This window comes from Sceloporus undulatus, chromosome 1 (genome assembly GCF_019175285.1).
Source record: "Sceloporus undulatus isolate JIND9_A2432 ecotype Alabama chromosome 1, SceUnd_v1.1, whole genome shotgun sequence".
NCBI lineage: Eukaryota > Metazoa > Chordata > Lepidosauria > Squamata > Phrynosomatidae > Sceloporus > Sceloporus undulatus.
In genome coordinates, this window is record NC_056522.1 from 256,723,419 (window position 1) to 256,742,825 (window position 19,407).

At 41.1% G+C, this 19,407-nt stretch overlaps 1 protein-coding gene across 1 annotated transcript in view; it reads left to right on the top strand.

The window, feature by feature from the left end:
* Positions 1 to 7,739: 7,739 nt before the first annotated feature.
* COL18A1 (collagen type XVIII alpha 1 chain) overlaps positions 7,740 to 19,407 on the top strand; it is a 219,862-nt gene continuing 208,194 nt past the window's right edge. The window contains exons 1-2 of the mRNA XM_042443985.1: positions 7,740 to 7,858; positions 7,985 to 8,052. Of these exons, the coding sequence (XP_042299919.1) occupies positions 7,848 to 7,858; positions 7,985 to 8,052 (79 nt within the window). The 5' untranslated portion in view covers positions 7,740 to 7,847. The remainder of the gene's footprint in view (positions 7,859 to 7,984; positions 8,053 to 19,407) is intronic.

Genomic DNA, 19,407 nt, shown 5'->3' on the forward strand with positions numbered 1-19,407 from the left:
AATTGGGTTATTGCTGCATTGCGGATGCAGGGTCTGAAGTAAAAGTCAGCTTAGAGGTTTAAGTGGTATAGTCTACTAAATTGGATAAAGAATTCATTTTGGTGAAGTTTTATAGCCACTATGGTCAAGTGGTTTGAATGTTAGATTCAACCACAAAAACCCACTGGATGACCTTAGGCAAGCCATGTTCTCTCAGCCTAACAGGAACACAATGGCAAACCTCCATTGATTAAATCCTGCCAGGAAAGCCCTATGATAGGGTCACCATAAGTCAGAATTGAATTGAAGACACACAACAACAAACTTCTTTATAATAATAGTGAGTATACTATTACAGCAGAAATATTGTGGTTTAAGTCTAAATGGTTAATCCTAACTAAAGTAGTCCCATTGAAATTATTATACATACATATGTGTTAACATACTAAATATCTATTGATTTGATTGTCTCTTCCTTTCAGGCTAATGACTGGATCTAGGCCACTGTGTAGATAGCAATTGCACTTCTGCATAACATTTAACATCTGAAAGGTCATTATCAGCTTCCACAGCATTTGGATATATGAGCTTTAGAATCTTTGATTTGTAAAATTAGACCAATATCCAGATTCTGAATCTTTCTCCACCTTACCTTTGAACAATAATATATTTTTTAAGCAGATGCTATCCTGCTAGTTTTTATTTGTTCTTTTATCACACAGTTTAGAAGGAATTTGTTGTTGTTGTGTGCCTTCAAGTCGTTTCCAATTTATGGCAACCCTAAAGCAAACTTATCATGGAGTTTTCTTGACAAATTTCTTTAGAGGGGGTTTGCCCTTGCCTTCCTCTAAGACTGAGAGAGTGTGACTTATCCAAGTTCACCCAGTGGATTTCATGGCTCAGTGACGATTCAAACTGTGGTCTCCAGAGAAATAGTCTAACACTCAAACCATTACATCACACTGCCTCTGGAATATCTGTATAGCATTATGCTGCAAGGGAAAATGCTATAATGGTTGGCCTTATTCCCATCATGTGATATTCATTTTGTTAATACTAGAACGTTATATACTCACTAAACTTTATAAGTAGTCTATTGCTTGGGTATTCACCAATATTGCCAGCATGGTAATTCACATTACTGTTAGGGAAAAAAATAGCATTATTTGTAACAAAAAAGAAGAGTTTAGCTAGCTGTTCAGGACTGTATAAACACCATTAAACTGGTGTGCTGGGTGTTTCTCTTTAGATGCTTGAATTTCTGTGTTAAACTAATTCATATCAGGAGCAAGAGTGGAAAGCCAATCAGCCCACAGAATTTACGACTTTTAAGAATTCAGCACTCTCCTTTTGCAGGCTATAATGGTTATCTGAATGACTACAGTTAATAAAGAGTGTAGCAGGCTTTGACCTTCTTGCTTTGATGTTTTGTATGAGTCTTAACTTTTCCTTGTATTAGAAAAATAAGGGAGAAGAGGTAGAGGGTGTGGGGGAGGCAGAGGAAGGATTTGATTTTACTTTAGCCAGGCATGGAGTCCTTTTTGATATGAGCTGGGCATTCTGTGATCAGCTCCGGGTCATAGACAACCACTGTTATTGTCATGTAAAAAAAGCTCCCATTCACAGGCCCTCCAGAAGTACTGGCCTCTCTTGGATTAGGAAGAAGGGGATTAAAAATTAGAGGAGAGTACATGTGTCCCACACATTGCACAACTGCCTTTGAAAAGAAGGCCTTGTCTGCAACTGGCTGGCTAGTAGGATTCAGAGTTATCCCAAGCATAAGTAACTTGAATTGAGTCTGTGCCATCTGCTCTGAAAACATCTGGAAGTTTTGCATGAATAACAATAGTACACCGAAAATTAATTAAATTAAATTAAATTAAATAAATCGAAAGTACATTTTTTTTTACTCTTCAGATGTTTTAACATATTTACTCATGTTAATATTCCCTTTGGAATATGTCTTGAAGAATCCCACCAATCAAGGTTGTTTGTTTTGGGGATAGATAATATGTCTCCTTTCTTGACTATGTGTTTCCTTCTTTAACTTACTTATGTACAACTCCAGAATGAGGAACATCACATGTCACCATGGTGAGAAGTACAAAGGTATAGCTATGGAATGGCTCAAGGATCATGAAAAGCTAAGCAAAAATAAATAAAATCCATTAAATTCTAACTGAAGATGCTCCACAATCCAAAAATAGCCTTAGTGCACCTTAAACATAGTTCCAATAATATAAGGTCCATCAAAGGGGCTCTCTACACAATTAAAAGATTCATTCAAATTGAAGAGAATGTGTTCTGATCACCCATGATTTGGAGGAATTCAGCATTTTTGTGAGGAACACCCAAAAAACTCCATAAATTCCACTGAAAAAGGATTCATGGTTTTTACTGGATTACTGTGAGGCTTTACATTATCAGATATGTAGCTGTGGGTCCACTTTGCATGGATTTACATGGCTGAAAATTTTTGGCAGAGGGAAGGCAAATAGATGCAAATTTGCAGAGGAAAGTGAGGATAATTAAGCATAAATGTGACTCTGTGATAATCCACAGCAATTTGTACAATATGCTTACGCATAGACTAGCCCAGTGTCAGTAGGACCTCTGAGGAAACGCATTTAGGACCAGAGCTTTGCAATGTTATTTGGGGGGAGGGGGGAGCAGACCGCCATCAGAATTCCCCAGATGGTATGACTGGGGATTCTGGGAGTTGTAGTCTCAAAATAACTTTGTCAAACTCTGCTTCTGACAACATGATTTTGGTTAGGAACACAGTCCTTGTAAGGATTGCTAGTATGGTTCAGAAAAGGAAGGCCCAGAAAATGCTGTAATTGGGGACTTATTCTTCACAACATTTGCACTTGGTTGATCTGTACATGAAATAGCTTTTTTGTACAGAAAATTTTGTGCAGAAATTTCTGTTTCCTGTGCAGAATATAACTTACAATTCCTGTTATCGGTTGGCAGTCTAAACACGGCTGACCCTGTTCAGCTTCCAAAGTTAGATGGCACCTGATGCCTTTACAGTAATATTTCCAACATCATTACTATTGGAGACATTTTCATGGAGCTTCTTTGGTCTCAGCAGTCTAGTATGAGGTGTCAATGCCTGATCCTAAAGAATTAAATCATTTCTTTTCTGGTCACTTGTTGAATTATGGTGACTCTGCAAATTTCATAGGATTTTCTTAGGCAAGGAGGATGTTTTACCAGTTCTTTCCTCTGAAAGAACCGGCTATTCCTTGATGGTCTCTCATCCAAGTATTAACTATAATAAATAATAATAAATAATAATAACTATAGCTGAGCCTACTTAGCTTCCAAGATCAAACAAGATCTGGTACCTTTAGGGTATTGAGGCTAATCTTTTATTTCCCAGTGGCTTGTGTTCCACTTTTTTTAAAGGAAGAATTGTTATACTCCCATTCGAATATATGAAGGACAAGGACCCTGCCAGCAGATGTCGCTGCAATAAATAGCACCAAACCAAGTCCAAACCAAGACCTTTACAGTCTGCCCTCCTTATCCACAAGATTCTGCTGCTATAGATTCATGGAATGTTAATGAATTTTCTCACTTTTGAAGAGACATCAAAACAGAATGGGAAGCCAGAATGGTATAGAGGTTTGAGCATTGGAGTCTAGCATTCAGTTCTCTGCTTGGCCATGGAAACCCACTGGATGACCTTGAGTGAGTCACACACTCTCAGCCCTAGAAAACCCCATGATAAGTTTGCCTTAGGGTTGCCATTGGAAGTGACTTGAAGTCACACAACAACAACCTCTGTATCCACAGGTTGTTGTTGTTGTTGTTGTTGTTGTTGTTGTGTCTTCAAGTTGTTCCTGACTTATGCTGACCCTATAACAGTTTTTTCTTGGCAAGTTTCTTCAGAGGGGGGTTGCCATTGCCATCCTTTGAGGCTGAGAGATATCAACAAAATCCCATCAGTAATAGCTTTATTGCCAACCGAAATGCGCAGTATACTTGTTGCAAGCTTTCGAAGCTCCATGGACATCTTCATCAGGCAAGATGTTACAAACCAAACAGGAGGGGGAAACAACCAATTGGTGACGTTAGTCAGATGCCTGCAGGCTGAGAGAGTATGCCTTGCCCAAGGTCTCCCAGTGGGCTTCCATGGCTGAGTCGGGACGGAAACCCTGGTCTCCAGAATCACACTCCAGTGCTCAAACCATTACACCACATTGGCTCCATTCACAGATTCAGCATCCACAGATTTATGGATTGTTAATGAACATTCTGACTTTTGAAAAGACTTAGAAATAAAGTGTTGACAAACAGTCCTGTTTGTATGTGGGAGGTGAATTTGAGGTCCTTATCCCACTACACTTTTATAGTGTTATATTCCACTTGACTTGCCATGGCAATATCTTGTGAAATTCTGAGCTTTATAGTTTAGACCCAAGAGCTCTCTGGCTGAGCTCTCAGGTCTAAACTATAAATGGCCCTCTCTAAACTGCAAATCCCAGGATTCTATTTGGGGTCGGCATGGAAGTTAAAGAGGAATATAGTGTTGATAACAGTGTCGTGTGATAAGGCTCTAAGTCAAGACAAACAGTACTTAGGACCTGGTGATAGAAGAGGTCATTGCAATTTTCTCATAAAAAAGGAAGGACAGGGCATTGGACTCATGGGAAGAGAAGATGAATGAAAAGAAAGCTTGAGAGTTTTGATAGGCAGGGGTTTGGTCTGTGTGGTTTGAATAAACATACAGTATTTAAATGCTGAAAAGCACAAGGAAAACGTGTGGGATAGGATAAGAGAATAATTCTCCTTTTACATATTGATAACTTGTGAAAAGAGAAATCAGAAGTCATGGAACATTTCTTCCAATTAAGCGTGAGCAGATTAAAGAAAGTGGACAGGAAGAAAATCAATTCATTTGAGATGTGGTGCCGGGGAAGAGTGCTGAGGACCCCGTGGAAAGCCAAAAAGACAACAAAAATGGGTCCTGGAACAGATGAAGCCTGGAAGCCAAGATGATTAAATTGAGGTTGTCCTATTTTAGCCACAGCATGAGAAAAGATTACTCACTAGAAAAAACAATAATCCTAGGAAAGGTGGAAAGCAGCAAAGAGGGTGACTGGATACCAGATGGTTAGACTCAATTAGGCCAAGTCAAGTAGTAGCATAGATCTATGAGGGATGGTGGGTGTTATTCTGCTCTAGTCAGGGTCCTCTTGAGGGCAGTTAACAACAACAGGGTGCCTCTGAGAATCTGTTTGGGGACAGTTGCAATTCCTCTTGCCTGTCAATTGGCAGCCAAGGCAACTAGTGGTAGAGATCCATGAGGGATGGTAGGTGTTATGCTGCTGACTGCTCTGGGTTTTACTTGGCACTATAGGCGTTCTCCAAAGTGTTGAACCCTATCCCATGAAGAGGGTTGTGCTTAGACATTGCCAAGGTGGAAGGAAGATCTAGAGCAGTAGTTTCCAGTAGTTTGGGATTCACTGGTAGCACCGTTTTTTTAGCTCTGATTTTGGAATATCCTCCATTTTTAGTGTCTTGTCCTCTTTTGCAGTTAGGACAGGTGACCAAATGTTCTAACTGCAAAGGAGGAAAAAACACAGCAAAATGTAGGGCCTTCACGAAAAATGAGGGACAGGACCAAATAAAAGATTTAAAAACCTCATATGGATGTAAAACCATGCTTCTTTGTAATGCTTAAGATGGGGGCAATGTGGAATTCCTCCTGGACAGAAGGTTCAAAGGTAGGATATTGAAGAAAAATGTAGGACGTGACCAAATCAAACCTTGGAAATACTCCTAGAAATGTAAATCCATGCTGCTTAGTGATGATTAAAATGGCAGACATTGTGGAATTCCTCCTGGACAGAAACCTGAAAATGGAGGACAGGTCCTGGGAAAGGAGGAAGTCTGATCATCCTGTCCTCTTGGGAAGTAACAAATGCATGTCATGTTCCAAACAGAAACACACTACCCTGCCACACAAATGTATTATATAAATACAGGCATATTAAAAAAGAACGAAAGTGCAAAACCAAACAAAAACAGCTTTAATTTTTTGTGCTATGTGGCCTTGTTCTGCAAGTGTTTTTTCTTGACATTTCACCAGCATCTGTGGCTGGCATCTTCAGAGAAGGCTAGCATGGAAAGGAGTAGGGTATATATATACTGTGTGGCTCTTGGTTGAGAGGAAATGATTTACACGTTAATCTGTGTGTTGGTCTCTTGGTCAATGGCAAGGCCTCAGGGTGTCTGTTTAATTAAGCAGGATGTTCTAGTCCAGAGACTAGAACATGGAACAATGGATGTAAGCTCCAGGAAAAGAGATTCCACCTGAACATTACGAGGAACTCCCTGACGGTAAGGGCTGTTCGACAGTGGAACACACTCCTTCCTTGGAGTGTAGTGGAGTCTCCTTCCCTGGTGGTCTTTAAGCAGAGGCTGGATGGCCATCTGTCAGGGATGCTTTGATTGTGAGTTCCTGCATGGCAGAATAGGGTTGGATTGGATGGCCCTTGCAGTCTCTTCCAACTCTATGATTCTAACTGACCCATTGTCTGCTGGGAAAGCCCCTGACCCTTGGTGATGTTCATTTGCATGCGCAGGGTCTTGATTTTGGTATTTTTCAGGACTGGCAGCCAAACTTTGTTTACTTTCAGGGTTTCTTCTTTTGTGTTAAAGTCGTCCAGGTTTCAGTAAAGAATTGTGATATTAAAAAAAAGAAAAAAAAAGAAGGGTGCCAAATTGAACAAGAACAGCTTTATTGTTTTCACCGTTAGTTTGGAACTACCCTGCATAAACCCATGCTTCTTAGTGATGCTCCCAATGGAGGGCATTGTGGGTTCCTTCTGGACTAGAGAAGGCTGAAAATGGAAGACAGATCCTGGGAAAGGAGGAAAAGTCTGGTCACCCTGTCCTCTTGGGAAGTTACACATCATAGAATCACAGAGTTGGAAGAGACCACAAAGGCCACCCATCTTAACCCCATTCTGCCATAAAGGAACTCTCAATCAAAGCATCCCAGACAGATGGACATCCAGCCTTCGCTTAAAGACCTCTAAGGAAGGAGATTCCACTACACTCCGAGGAAGGAGTGTGTTCCACTGTCAAACAGCCCTTACCATCAGAAAGTTCCTCCTAATGTTGAGGTGGAATCTCTTTTCCTGCAGCTTGCATCCATTGTTCCTGGTCCTGTTCTCTGGAGCATCAGAAAACAAGCTTGCTCTCTCCTCAATAAGACATCCCTTCAAATATTTAAACAGCGCTATCGTATCACCTCTTAACCTTCTCTTCTCCAGGCTAAACATCCCCAGCTCCCCCAGTCGTTCCTCATAGGGCATGGCTTCACCATTTTAGTTGCCCGCCTTTGGACACGCTCCAGTTTCTCAATGTCCTTTTTCAATTGTGGTGCCCAGAACTGGACACAATATTCCAGGTGAGGCCTGACCAATGCAGAATAGAGTGGGCCTATTACTTCCCTTGATCTAGACACTATACATCTATTGATGCAGCCTAAAATCGCATTGGCCTTGTTAGCTGCTGCATCGCACTGCTGACCCATGTTCAACCTGTGGTCTACTTGGGCTCCCAGATCCCTTTCGCGCGTGGTGTGGCAGTGCCTGTTCCCTTCCAATGTAGAGGGCAGGTCCTGGGAAAGGAGGACAAGCCCTCTGCCTCCCTCCCTCCCTCCCTCCCTCCCCCTGATTGGCCCTGGGAGGCCTGAGAGGAAGGGGCGGCGCTAGGACCCGGCGGGCGCCGCCCAGAGGGAGTGCGGGGAGTGGGTCCCGCTCCGCTCTTGGAGCCCGGCAAGCAAAGCCACGCGCAGGAGCCCCTGCCTTCTTCTCTCGGCTCTTGGCTGCTGCAGCGCAGCCACCATGCGCTCCAGGTGAGCAGCAGCAGCAGCAGCAGCAGCAGCAGCAAGGGATGCTGGCAGCCTTGCAAAGGGGGGGGGGCTGAGGGTGGGCTTGCAATGGGGCTCCACTGAGGTCCTGACCTGTTGCTCTCTCCGCAGGTGCCTCTTCCTCCTCGTTCTCTGCCTGGGGCTCTTTGTCCTGCTGCTGGCTGCCTCCCCTCCGCGAGGTAAGGAGGGCTGGCAGGGATGACTGGGGGTCTCCAGGGACTGACCCCCACCAGCCCCCAGCCCTTGTGTGTGTGTGTGGGGGGGCTTGCCTCTTGAGGGTCCTCTGCACCCCAAAGGACCCAGGGGGGGGGTCCAGAGGAGGACCCGGCAGCCCCGAATGGAGGGGCTCCCAGCAAACTTGGAGGACGGGGCGAAAGAAAAGCAACCCCTCCCCAAAGTACAGTGCCCTGCTTCTGAGGCAGGTTCATCAAGGGAAGGCGTTGGGGGATCCCTCCTGGGCCCAAGGAGGGAAATGGAGTGCCTTCGAGGAAAAAGTCCAGGAATGTCACTGCATGCTTCTTAGTCCTACTTACAATGGAGGACGTTTGGGGATTCCTCTGGGACAGAAGGAGGGAATGGAGGACCTTCAAGGGAAAAAAAAGGTGCAGGACAGGAGCAACTAAAAAGATCCACACCCTCCCAGGAAGGTCCATGCATGCTTCTTAGTCGGGCTTGGAGGACTTTTGGACACGCCTCCTGGACTGAAATGGAGGACAAGTGCTGGAAAAGGAGGAAAAGTGTGGTCATTGGGGGGGATTGGGTGGCAGAGTTGGGGAGTCTACCGAGACTCGCTCCCCCTCCTTCCCCAGGAGACCCCCTTCCGCCAGGCTTGGGGGGCATATGCTGAGGGGTCTCTCTATGGGGCTGTCAGGGCACAAAGGGCGCTCCCTGAGGTGCCCCATAGCCACCCATCTCTCCAGAGGCTTTTCATATTCCTCCTCCTCCCTTTCCAGAAGCTGCCTTGGAAGGTGCTACTAAAGTTTCAATGGGGCAGAGTAGTGTGGGGGGTGAGGGGGGCAGACATTTCCTCCTTTTCCAGGACATGGCCTACCTTTCAGCCTTCCCTCCAGGCGGACATTCCAAAATGTCCCTCATTTTGAGATAGGTTTATATTAGCTTTGATTTGATCACACCCTAATTCCCCCCCCAAGTCCTCCATTTTGTGATGCCTTGTCCTCCTTTGCAGTGGCAAGGACACACCTGGTCAGCTTTGTTCTGGTGCCAAAGCAAACTGTAGGTCCCAGAATCCCGTAGCCGTGAGCCGTGGCATATTAAAGTGGTGTCAAACTGGATTATTACTGCAGTCTGGATGCAGTCTTTTTTGCCTCTGTTGTCGGGGAGATTCCCTGGAACTTGAACAGTGACAACTAATTAGTTTGTCCTGGTGTGGCATTGGTTTGATTTAAACACGCGGATGGAGTAGAAACCGGTGCATGGAGGCTCACATGTGTAAGAAATGTTACTTGCCAGGGGCAGGGCAGTGTAGGAAAAGGTATTCCTTGCAGAATACAGAGTACATTGATGCTTTCATTCAAAAATAAGCATATTCATCAACAGATTTCATGTCTCAAATGACAAACACATGAACCTTGTGACTGATGTGCATATTCCTCCATTTCAGTGATACGGATCTTCAAATTTATCTTGGCTGGATATTGTATGTGTTTTGGCTTTGCAATGACTTCTTCTCTGCTCTCTCCTTTCTGTTACCAGCAGTTACAAGTGATACATTCCAGATCGAAAGTTCCTCCTTAGCATCACTTGTGAAATGCTTTTGAAGCTTAAAAAGTGGCCCTGAGGGTGTAACTTGGGAAGATGCTTTGTTTATGAAATCGGAGTTAAAACTGCTTCCTATGCTTTACCCAGAAACTAGACATCTAAAGCCAGAACGAGAGGGAGCAGGGACCCCGGAACTGCTTTTAAAAGGGGGAATGCTCCAGTATCGGCAAGCAGGTTGTTACTAATTCACTATTCGCAGATAGGTTTTAACAAAACAGTGAAAACAAAAGAAAACATCAGAACTTTCCTCCACCTCCACCTCTTCTCCACCTCTCCTAGCTAAAGTTGGTCACCACCATGAAATCAATAGCAAAATAATACTTCTGACTGATAATTCCTGAGGGGGATTAACTATGCAGGAATGTTGGTGGTCCGGTTTTGCCTGATCATTTCAGGGGGCCTCAGCCCTTCCCCTTTGGTATTCTTGGGGGGCTTGACCCTTCTGCTCCCCCCTTTGGTGTTTTCTGATAGGAAATGTAGCTTAAAAATACAACAGATACAGAAGAGCTTTGTTGCGTTGTTAGAAATTGTGTTACACTCATCATGTTATGTGGGAAGTGCAGGCAAAAACCACAGACATGTGTGGGCTTGGTGTATGTGTATGTGTGTGTGTTTAGTGTCAAGCTAAGCAGTGGACATGCTTCTGGCCTTTTCTCAGAAACCTTCTTGTAGGTATGCTAATGATAAGTTAAGAATCGACAGTTCTATACGACTTGGCCTATATAGTAAGGTCAAAAGGTTTAAAAGTAGCGATGTTGTCGCTTACTGTTTTATGACACATGTCTGCATTGTGTTTGTAGATGGTGGAGCCTAGGATCCTCCCACCCCATATACTTTTTATACCTAAGACACTGATGATCAGAAATCTTTATTTTTTCCCTTTGACTGTGTGAAATGTGCACAAAGCTAGGAGAGTTCTTCTCCCTCCAATTTTCTTACGTCGATGCAGCATGAGATGGAGAATGCTGAGACTTGACTGGTTTTTACTTCGGCTTTGCAGATTAAACATATTTTAATCACCTCTAAAGCCCTTTGCCAAGGTTGATGAAAGTGGGTGGTGCGTTTTAGGAGAGTGACTGACTTTGGTGTCATTTTCCCTACAAGAACTGGTCTATAAACATGTATGGGGAAGTAGGCCATTGAAGTCAAGGATACCTCAGAGACTTAAGTGTTTGCCAGGCAGGTGTTCGGGAGCTCTTTATGGTTTCTTTAAAATGCTTCTGGCTATTCATGAATCATGAGTTAATAAAAAGTCTTGTGTCTCTGCACTGTTAGTTAACCTATTAAAAGTGAAACATTGTTTGGCTTTAAAGCTCTAGAGTGCTTAAGTGTGATCCACATGTACTGTCACTGAGTGGAACCTCAAATGACATATTCTGTCAGCAAATGCACACATTCCAGTAAGCATAGATCCTGCTTGTATTGACTAGTAAGCAGAGGGGGGAGGGAAAGGAAGACCCCTTTTGTAAAAGAAAGAAAGAAAGAAAGAAAGAACAAGAAAAAGAAAAAGAAAAAGAAAGACTCCTTAATGGAGCATTGGGATTGTTTCTGACTTCTAAGACTAACTTCAATTTGATTACAGTGAAGCCAACAAGTTAGGACCTGGAGAGGAAGGTTTGCAGAGGCCAAATGTAGTTTTCCTCAGTTCTCTCTCTCTCTTGCTCTCTTTTCATTACAGTATGTGCATATTCTATCCAAGGAAGAAAAAGTGTGGAACTCCACATATTTGTGTGGCAGGTTTCATTAAGAGGGATGGTAAACTCCTGGTGCAAAGTGGCACATTATGATCCAGTTGTTCTCTACCGCATTGACCTTGTCAGTCAGAGATGAAGGAGGGATTGTCCCAGACCCAGGCTCATAACCTTTGAAAGATACAGCTTTTCTGAAGGGCTGAAATATTTTTGGTGTGGGGCAAAAATGCTTTTCATACTAAGTTGTCCCTATTTCATTGTAAGGAAGACAACTTAAGAGTCAGGGGTGGGAATTATGCAGCACCTTAGATGTTGTTGGACTGCAGCTCCCATCAGACCTAGTGAGTACATATAACCAATGGTGAGGAATGCTGGGAACTATAGTTCAACAACAACTAGAGGGCTGCATAATTCTTACTCCTGGTAAAGGTTGTTTCTGTGATTGGGCATTTCTTCATGCACCAGAGATAGCTGATAGATCTGACTCAATAGCAAGGGTGGTGAAAGTACTTTTATGGTCTCTGCCCTAAAGCCCACAACCCCCAAATGTTTTTTAAAATAAATGTTGGCATAGTGTTTGATGTTTTTATTTCCAAAAACCCATGCTGAGAGCCCCCAAAACTTGCAAAACCAGCCCCACACAGAAAGCACCTACAGCCCCCAGCACTCCTAAATACCTCTATGTTCATGAGGTCCTTCCCAAAATAACAGCTGGAAGTGACATCAAGTCAGAGTGGATTTGATTCCCTGGCCATGGCAAAATTAATCAGCTGCCCACTGAGTTTATAGCTCCTGTAATATCTGTATACCGTGCTCCCATGAGTCTCTTTAACCAAAATCCAGGTTGTTATATGAATTTATTCACTGTTTACAATTGTTTTATTTCATGGCACTACTAGGTAATACTAGATCATGCATGGCACCAAGGACACCATGTTTATTTTGGGGTAGCTGTTTCTAAAAAGACATTTCAGTTCATAAGAAAAAGTGGTGTTATTTGTGAAGTTTGTTCCTCCGACTTACATTAGTTGAGTTGTGGATGCTGTGCTGTTTTCTAAGTTTGTGCAGAGTGGGACCTAGGCTGGTATGCTTGCTTACTGTAATAATGATTGCAAACTGTCCTGCACTTTCTTTTATTTTCTGTCCCTTCTCCTTGGCCCAATAATTTATGATGATTTTGTCTAATCTGAGTTTGATTGACTCCTGACATAAACTTTGACTTTGAGGTACAGTCATCCCTCCATATTCGCAGCTTTGATATTTGCGGATTTCATTAATATGTTCTCTCTAGGACTGTCTAGGTCCTCCAGTGCAACTCTGCGGTCAACTTTAACTAAAAGTTGCACTGAAAGACCATGTGTAGCTACTCCAGTGCCATTCTATGGTCAGTGTATGTTGGACATTGACCACAGAGTTGCACTGGAGGACCTAGAGATTCATAGAGAGGTGTCCTCTCAGGTAAAAACAGTGTTTTTGTTATTTGCATTTTTTTCCATATTCATGGGGGTCTTGTTCCCCTAACCCTAGCCAAAATGGAGGGACAACTGTACATGCTAATTTTCACAGACATTTATTGATGCAGGACTTTATTGCTTCAATGTACACAATACCCATTTTTTCTAGATTCCAGTTATATACCTTTGTTCAACTTGTAGAATTTCCTTCAAACTATGGTCTCTCGCTTGTAAGTTTCATGTCCATCCAGATGTAGACATTTAACCTTAACAGCAAGAATAATGCTCCTCTTAGGTCTGAGGCAATATATCTTCTGAATATGCATGGTGTAAAGTTTTCAACAGTCCATTCTCAACATCTAATGGAGGTGGGAAAGCATCACAGTGCTGCTGGCCTTATTATTGCAGAAGCTTTGGTAAGATACTCTACTAGAAAATTCATTACTATCTCTTTGGTTGGATGACTCATGGAAACATATATTAAATAAAGAATTTGGAAGATAATTTTACTAGAATAGGATGGCAGTAGGATCTGCTGTAGCATAGCATGCTTACTGTTAATAGTACTGTAATATTTATTGTACCTAGACTTACTTTTTGTCTCCCTCTTGAAGTACAGGTGTGAGCATTTGTTGCACACCTTGGGGAAGTTAATTTTTTTGAATGACAACTCCCACAACCCCACTGCCAGCATGGATACTTGCTACATTGTTTAACGGATTCTGGGAGAGTCTAAAAAAGTCAGCATCAGAACCGCGCTCCTGTAAAGCAGTTTTATCTGTTCTGCAACAATTAGGCCTTGATTCCCATGTGTGCCATGACAACCCTTACCTGTTCATTTCTGGATATCAGGTGTTTGCTAAAATGGTAGATGGAGGACAAGTTTCCCACTCTAGTTGATCCAGGAGGTGCCTATGTGAACTTATGTTTGTTGTGGCACTGTGTGTGTGTAACCTCTAGTTTCCAAATCCCACTGGCTTTCTCTGCGTGAGCAATGGAGCACAAAACAGACTTATAGCTAGGACTCATATTTTAAATCTGATTGCCTATTAACTAGGATTGGAAATAAATGCTCTCATGTTTGACATAGACCTTCTGTGGAAACAAATAACATTTATCTAGAAATCTCTGAATTTTGTGTGTAGTATCGTTATACTTTTGTAATATGTTGCATGAGAGAATTGCATCATGGGTGGTGGCTCTTAGTATATGTTAGGAATAGTTGCCCTCCTTTCCCCTTGAGGAGGCTTACTGTGGGTACATACTCAGGTTTACGTTAGTTACCACTTAAAACATGCTGCTATAGTCACAACAAGTAGTGTTGATGATAATTCACTATTTGCAGTGGAGGCTTATGAATTTAAAAGAGTGATTCTGAGCTAGGTTAATGCAGAAACAAATAATAATTTCTATGGGTAATTAAAATGGAATACAGTGGTATAATCTTGAGTAGTTTGTAAAGGTTTTGAATATTCTGACTTGAGCTCTAGCTGTGTTGTTGATGTATTTGTGTAGCAACTCAATGAAAGTGGACATGAATGGAACTTATTACTGGATATACTGTATAGCAAATGCCTTGCAAGTTAAAGAGTTCTAAAATATTCCCTTCTGAATACCAGGACCACATATAACTGGAATGAATAAGGGTCCTTATTGTCAAGATGATGATGATTGTTATAATTATATAAGTAATAATTATATTATTTGTTCTCTGCTATTACAGTATAATATAATTAACAAATTATTGGTTCTCTTGTTTCCTGAGGGAAGGTAATAAGGAAGCTTCCTTTTGTCATATGTTGTTATACTATACATGGGTTGTGTTTAAATTTTGCTTGATAGAGTAATTAGTGTCTGGTGCAAGATAGTTGCCAATTTGGATGCATGATGTCTTTAATCTTACCTCTTCACCTTTCTTGGCTTTTGTTTCAAATGAATGAGCAACTTGTCAGAATGATGGTTTTACAGTTTTCCAATTACTTGTTATATAATTGCCAACAATGATACATTTCTCTTCTAAAATAGTCTTAGGGCTTTATCACATGAGGCTAAAAAAGTGGAATTTCAACAGGATAAAAGCATTTTTCGCTAGTACTTATCACATGACATTGTGCATTCCATCCATTCCTGGAGCACTCCTTTTCATTGATGATAAAACCCACCAATGCCTCCAATTGCAGTGCTTTTCCATTATGGATTTCTGTGCAGTGAGCGCTTCCTGCAGATCCGCTTCTGTTCCTCTCCCCAGCTCCTCTTTGCCTGTTCACAGGTGGGCTGTTTTATTTTCCTTTTCTTTTTCCTTTCCTTATTTTTAATTTTTAAAAAATTCATTGCAATGCCATGATTGTGAAATTTCAGTTAAATTAATAAAAATGCAAAAGGTATGCTGGGTAAACCAGAGGGCATGAAGGTGCTATGGAGGTTGTTTGGAAGAGAGAGTGAGGGACCCTAGATCCCAGCACCTTAATGCTATTGCAGAGAAAAGTATGACAATGGATGTTCCCAAACTGGTATTTTTCTATTTCCTTAAATTAACCGATTGAGACAAATTAGCAGGCTGTTGTGATGCAGTCCATAGAGACAGAAGTTCCTGAAGGGCTGTGAAGTCTCTATTTTATCAAAAGGTATTTTATGTCATTCTACTGTGAAATTTAAAAGACCTTTGACATAATTAAGCCACCTTGCTGATGTCTTTTAGGGCTTTCTAATGACCTGGGTTTTCTTGTTGCCACTGCTGCTTAGTTTGTTCTCTGCTTCAATAACCTAATAAATAAATATGCTGAAAAATTGTGATATATTTTATTTTATTTTTTTGGCTTTTCCCTATACAGTTTTATTAAAAGGTTATTGGATGTTATCGTATGCTGGGATATGGCCAGTTCCCCTCCAAATGCACTTTTGGTGAAGATATTACAGCAAACAGTATCCTGGGCATTGGTCACTGTTTCTCGTTTCTCAGTGGGATAAAATTAAATTGCTCCAAATAGCTCCTGAGGGATTTCAGTGTGTGCAATATGAGCTATGTTTTTAAAATGGTAACATTTTAATCATGACACTTCATTGCAGTCTTTAAAGATTATGGAAAAGCAGATAAAAACCAATATAACCCCTTCTATATCACTATAGAACTTTATATAATTTGCATTGAGGCAGTAAAGATATGCTCAGAGTCGACTCCAGAATGCCTGGGTGGTGATGTAATGGTCACCTTGTCAGTAGACTCTTCCCAGGCTGTATTTGCATACATGCCGAAGTGATACAATACCCCATGGAGCAGACTTGTATTTCAAATGTTGGACCTTAGTTCATATTTCTGTATTTATTATCATATATGGAAGGAGATGATCACAGGGCAAATTACTAACAGTAGTCTAACTGTGTCCCCATAACTTTTTACCTTTTTAATGACTTCTTAACACACATTCTAGTGCAAGTCTGTGTTGTTCTGAATTGGGTCCTTTATTAACGGGGTAGGAAATAGTGGATTTATTTTCAGTGCTGTAATTCTTGAAGGCATTTCTTCATCTTCTCTACTATGCTTTCCACCAGCAATTAATGGTAAGGAACTACTCTAGATCCCTTTCAAGACTGCTTCTTGGTAGACATTATAACCATGTTCTTCTGGACAGAAAGTTGGACATAATGATAAGCCAGGAATTCTAACGTATTTAACCACAATGTCAATGAGCAGCACTCTTACACACAGTGCATTTGGTCCCTATTTCATTTGAGTTGGCTAGCAAACCAGGCAGAGATAGTTGAGTGTGATGAACATAACAGCCATTTGTCTCTGCAGAGGTGTGTAATCTGGGGAAGTATTACTTGAAAACTAAAAGCTTTTGATTTCCTCCAGTCTTTTTGTTTGTTTTTTGGCTCTCAATACCCAGAAAAGAAATTATTTGAATTCTTCAGGATCAAGCAGTGTCAGACTGCTGAGATTGAAGAAGCTCCATGAAAATGTCTCCAATATTCATGCCATTGGAAGTATTACCCTAAAGACACCAGATCCAATCTGACTTTGAATGCCCACAGGGTCAGCTCAGTTTAATACTTGGATGGGGGACCACCAAGAGATAACAGGTGCTGTAAGTTATATTTCAGAGGAAGGTGCTGGTAAAACCACCTCTGAGTATTCCTTGCCTAAGAAAATACTATGAAATTACTGTTGAAACAGCTTGACAGGTAATATGAAGCCACACATACACACACAGCGGGATATTGAAAATAAAAAAGTTGTTATAAATGTTGTATATTCTGTATAATTTGGGACATGGTATTGTTCTAGACTGTGGACCCCTGGACTTCATTTGTAGCTAGATCATAGCAAGATTAATTGGTTCTTGATTCTGTATTCTTGCATGGGGGGGTTGGACTGGATGGCCCTTGTGGTCTCTTCCAACTCAATGATTCCTAGGAACCCAGTGCTATCTATAGAAAGAAAATACTCAAGTTGTTTTCTTTTTTCCCTCCCCTGCTGTGTTTCTTTCCTTATCTATAAATGTTTCCTCCCACAAGAAGTCCCATCCCTTGGAGATAACTGACCCTGAGAACTTGACTTTGAGCTTTGTGGGAGGGAAGATAGCTAACTGATGGGGAATTTGTTTTCTCCTTTGACATTGAAAGTAACTTTATAAGGTTGCATGTAAGCAAAATGTTCTAAAGACATAAATTAAAAGTAGTTAGCAGGTTGCTGTGTCAGTAACTCCTGTGCTTAGATAGGTTGTTCTTGGCAGGAACAAGAAATTTATTTTTATATTGGCTGAGGAAATATCAGTTTGCTGTTTGATGTTCAGACTACATTAATAGCTTGAACCTGTGGTCCTAAATAATGTTTGTAACTAAGAATACTATTTCTTCTATAGGTTTTGAAGTGACAGCTGATATATTCATATTTACATCTTTCTGTATCAAAGATATTTGCATTCAGTGCATCCACAATGCATGTTAGTTTATGCAAATTCACCTTATCTTCTTTAATATTGAAGGTGTCATATGGTAGCCTAATCATCTGGAATTCATAAATGTATTTTTAGATCTATATGGTGTATCCAGTGTACATGTTAGGAACAAAGCAGGAGAGAACTTTGTGTGTTCAAAGTATGGAGGGCATGCCATGCATAAACCAGAGGAATCAATGGATTACATTGCTATTGTACTGTCCATGTAAGTGTAATAATAATAATAATAATAATAATAATAATAATAATAATAATAATATTTATTTGTACCCCGCCCCTCTGAGAACAATTGGGGTGGCTAACAAAGTTAAAAATACAGAACATATAAAATCCCTAATACCCTCCCCTCCTTAAAAAAGTATTAAATCCAATACAGTATTATAAAGGCACAAAATAAAAAATACACAAACAAACATACAAGTTAAAAACTGACCAAAAAGTCAGCAACATCACACCCGCAAACAATTAGTGGGAGCAGCAGTATCTTTGCCAGATGTTCTTCTAAGGCCGGGTTCTCTACTCTGGGAAGGCCTGCCGGAAGAGATCCGTCTTAACAGCCTTTTTAAAGCTGTCTAAGGATGTAAGTTGACGGATCTCATCCGGCAGGCCTTTCCACAGTTTTATGAATGAGAACCACTTTGAAATGGGATCAGGTTTACAGAAGGTGTGTGAAAATATCTCTCTTTAGCATAACCTTTCCTGAAATAAGTAAATATTAGCAGAATTAAAACTGATCCAAGCAATATTATAAAAATCTTGGGTGTGGAAGTTATCTGCTGGTAGCCTTCATCTGCTGACTGAAATACACACGTTGAGGTTCCAGAAGAGTCTTCTGAGGCTCAGGAAGAACATTGTAGAGATGATGACCCCCTAGCCTCCAAAATACAAGAGAAAGGGCCTTGGATAATAGCCTAAATATTCAGGCAGGCTCTTGTGAGAAGGGGTAGCCCCCTAGGTAACCAGCCCCCAGGCCATTACAGGGATTTAGACCAGCACTTGGAAATAGACAATCTGCTAGTGAAGTCCTTTAACAGCTGGCAACAAAGTCTAATTCAGCCAACATTATAGCAACAGGATTTTGGACCACTTTTTTTTTTTGGACCACCAAGTATTTAAGTGGCCTTCAAAGACAGACCTATGCTAACATTTTGTTTTGTTGCTTTTGCATACAACTGAGCCAGATACAGTTTTTATGCTATAAGATAAGTATCTGCTGAAATCAAGAGTAAAGTCCATTAATTATTATATAATATCACTTATTTTAATTCATAAATAAATATTTTATATCCATACATCTGTCACTGAGAATTCTGTGGACTTTAACATGCCATTGATAGAGTTAATAATTCAGTATCAATGCAGTTGTTGTTAGAATTAAGGTAGATTTCAGAGAGAAATTATTGTGGCTGGTGTGTTTGTGCTGGCTGGCAATTTCTGCAAATTGTTGTCCAAAAGAAACTTCCAAACTCTGGAGAATGGCATGAGGTTAGTTAGTGGAACCAGAGCAAGGCTTCTGTGTATCACTGTTTGAATTGGTTAGTCTTATCGTCATATGCAAGCATATTTGCATATATGAGGAAGCATTTTGCTGTGGTCACCTTCTCTGATTATTGCCACATGTGGCTAGGATAGTGATGTGATTTAAGAAAAAC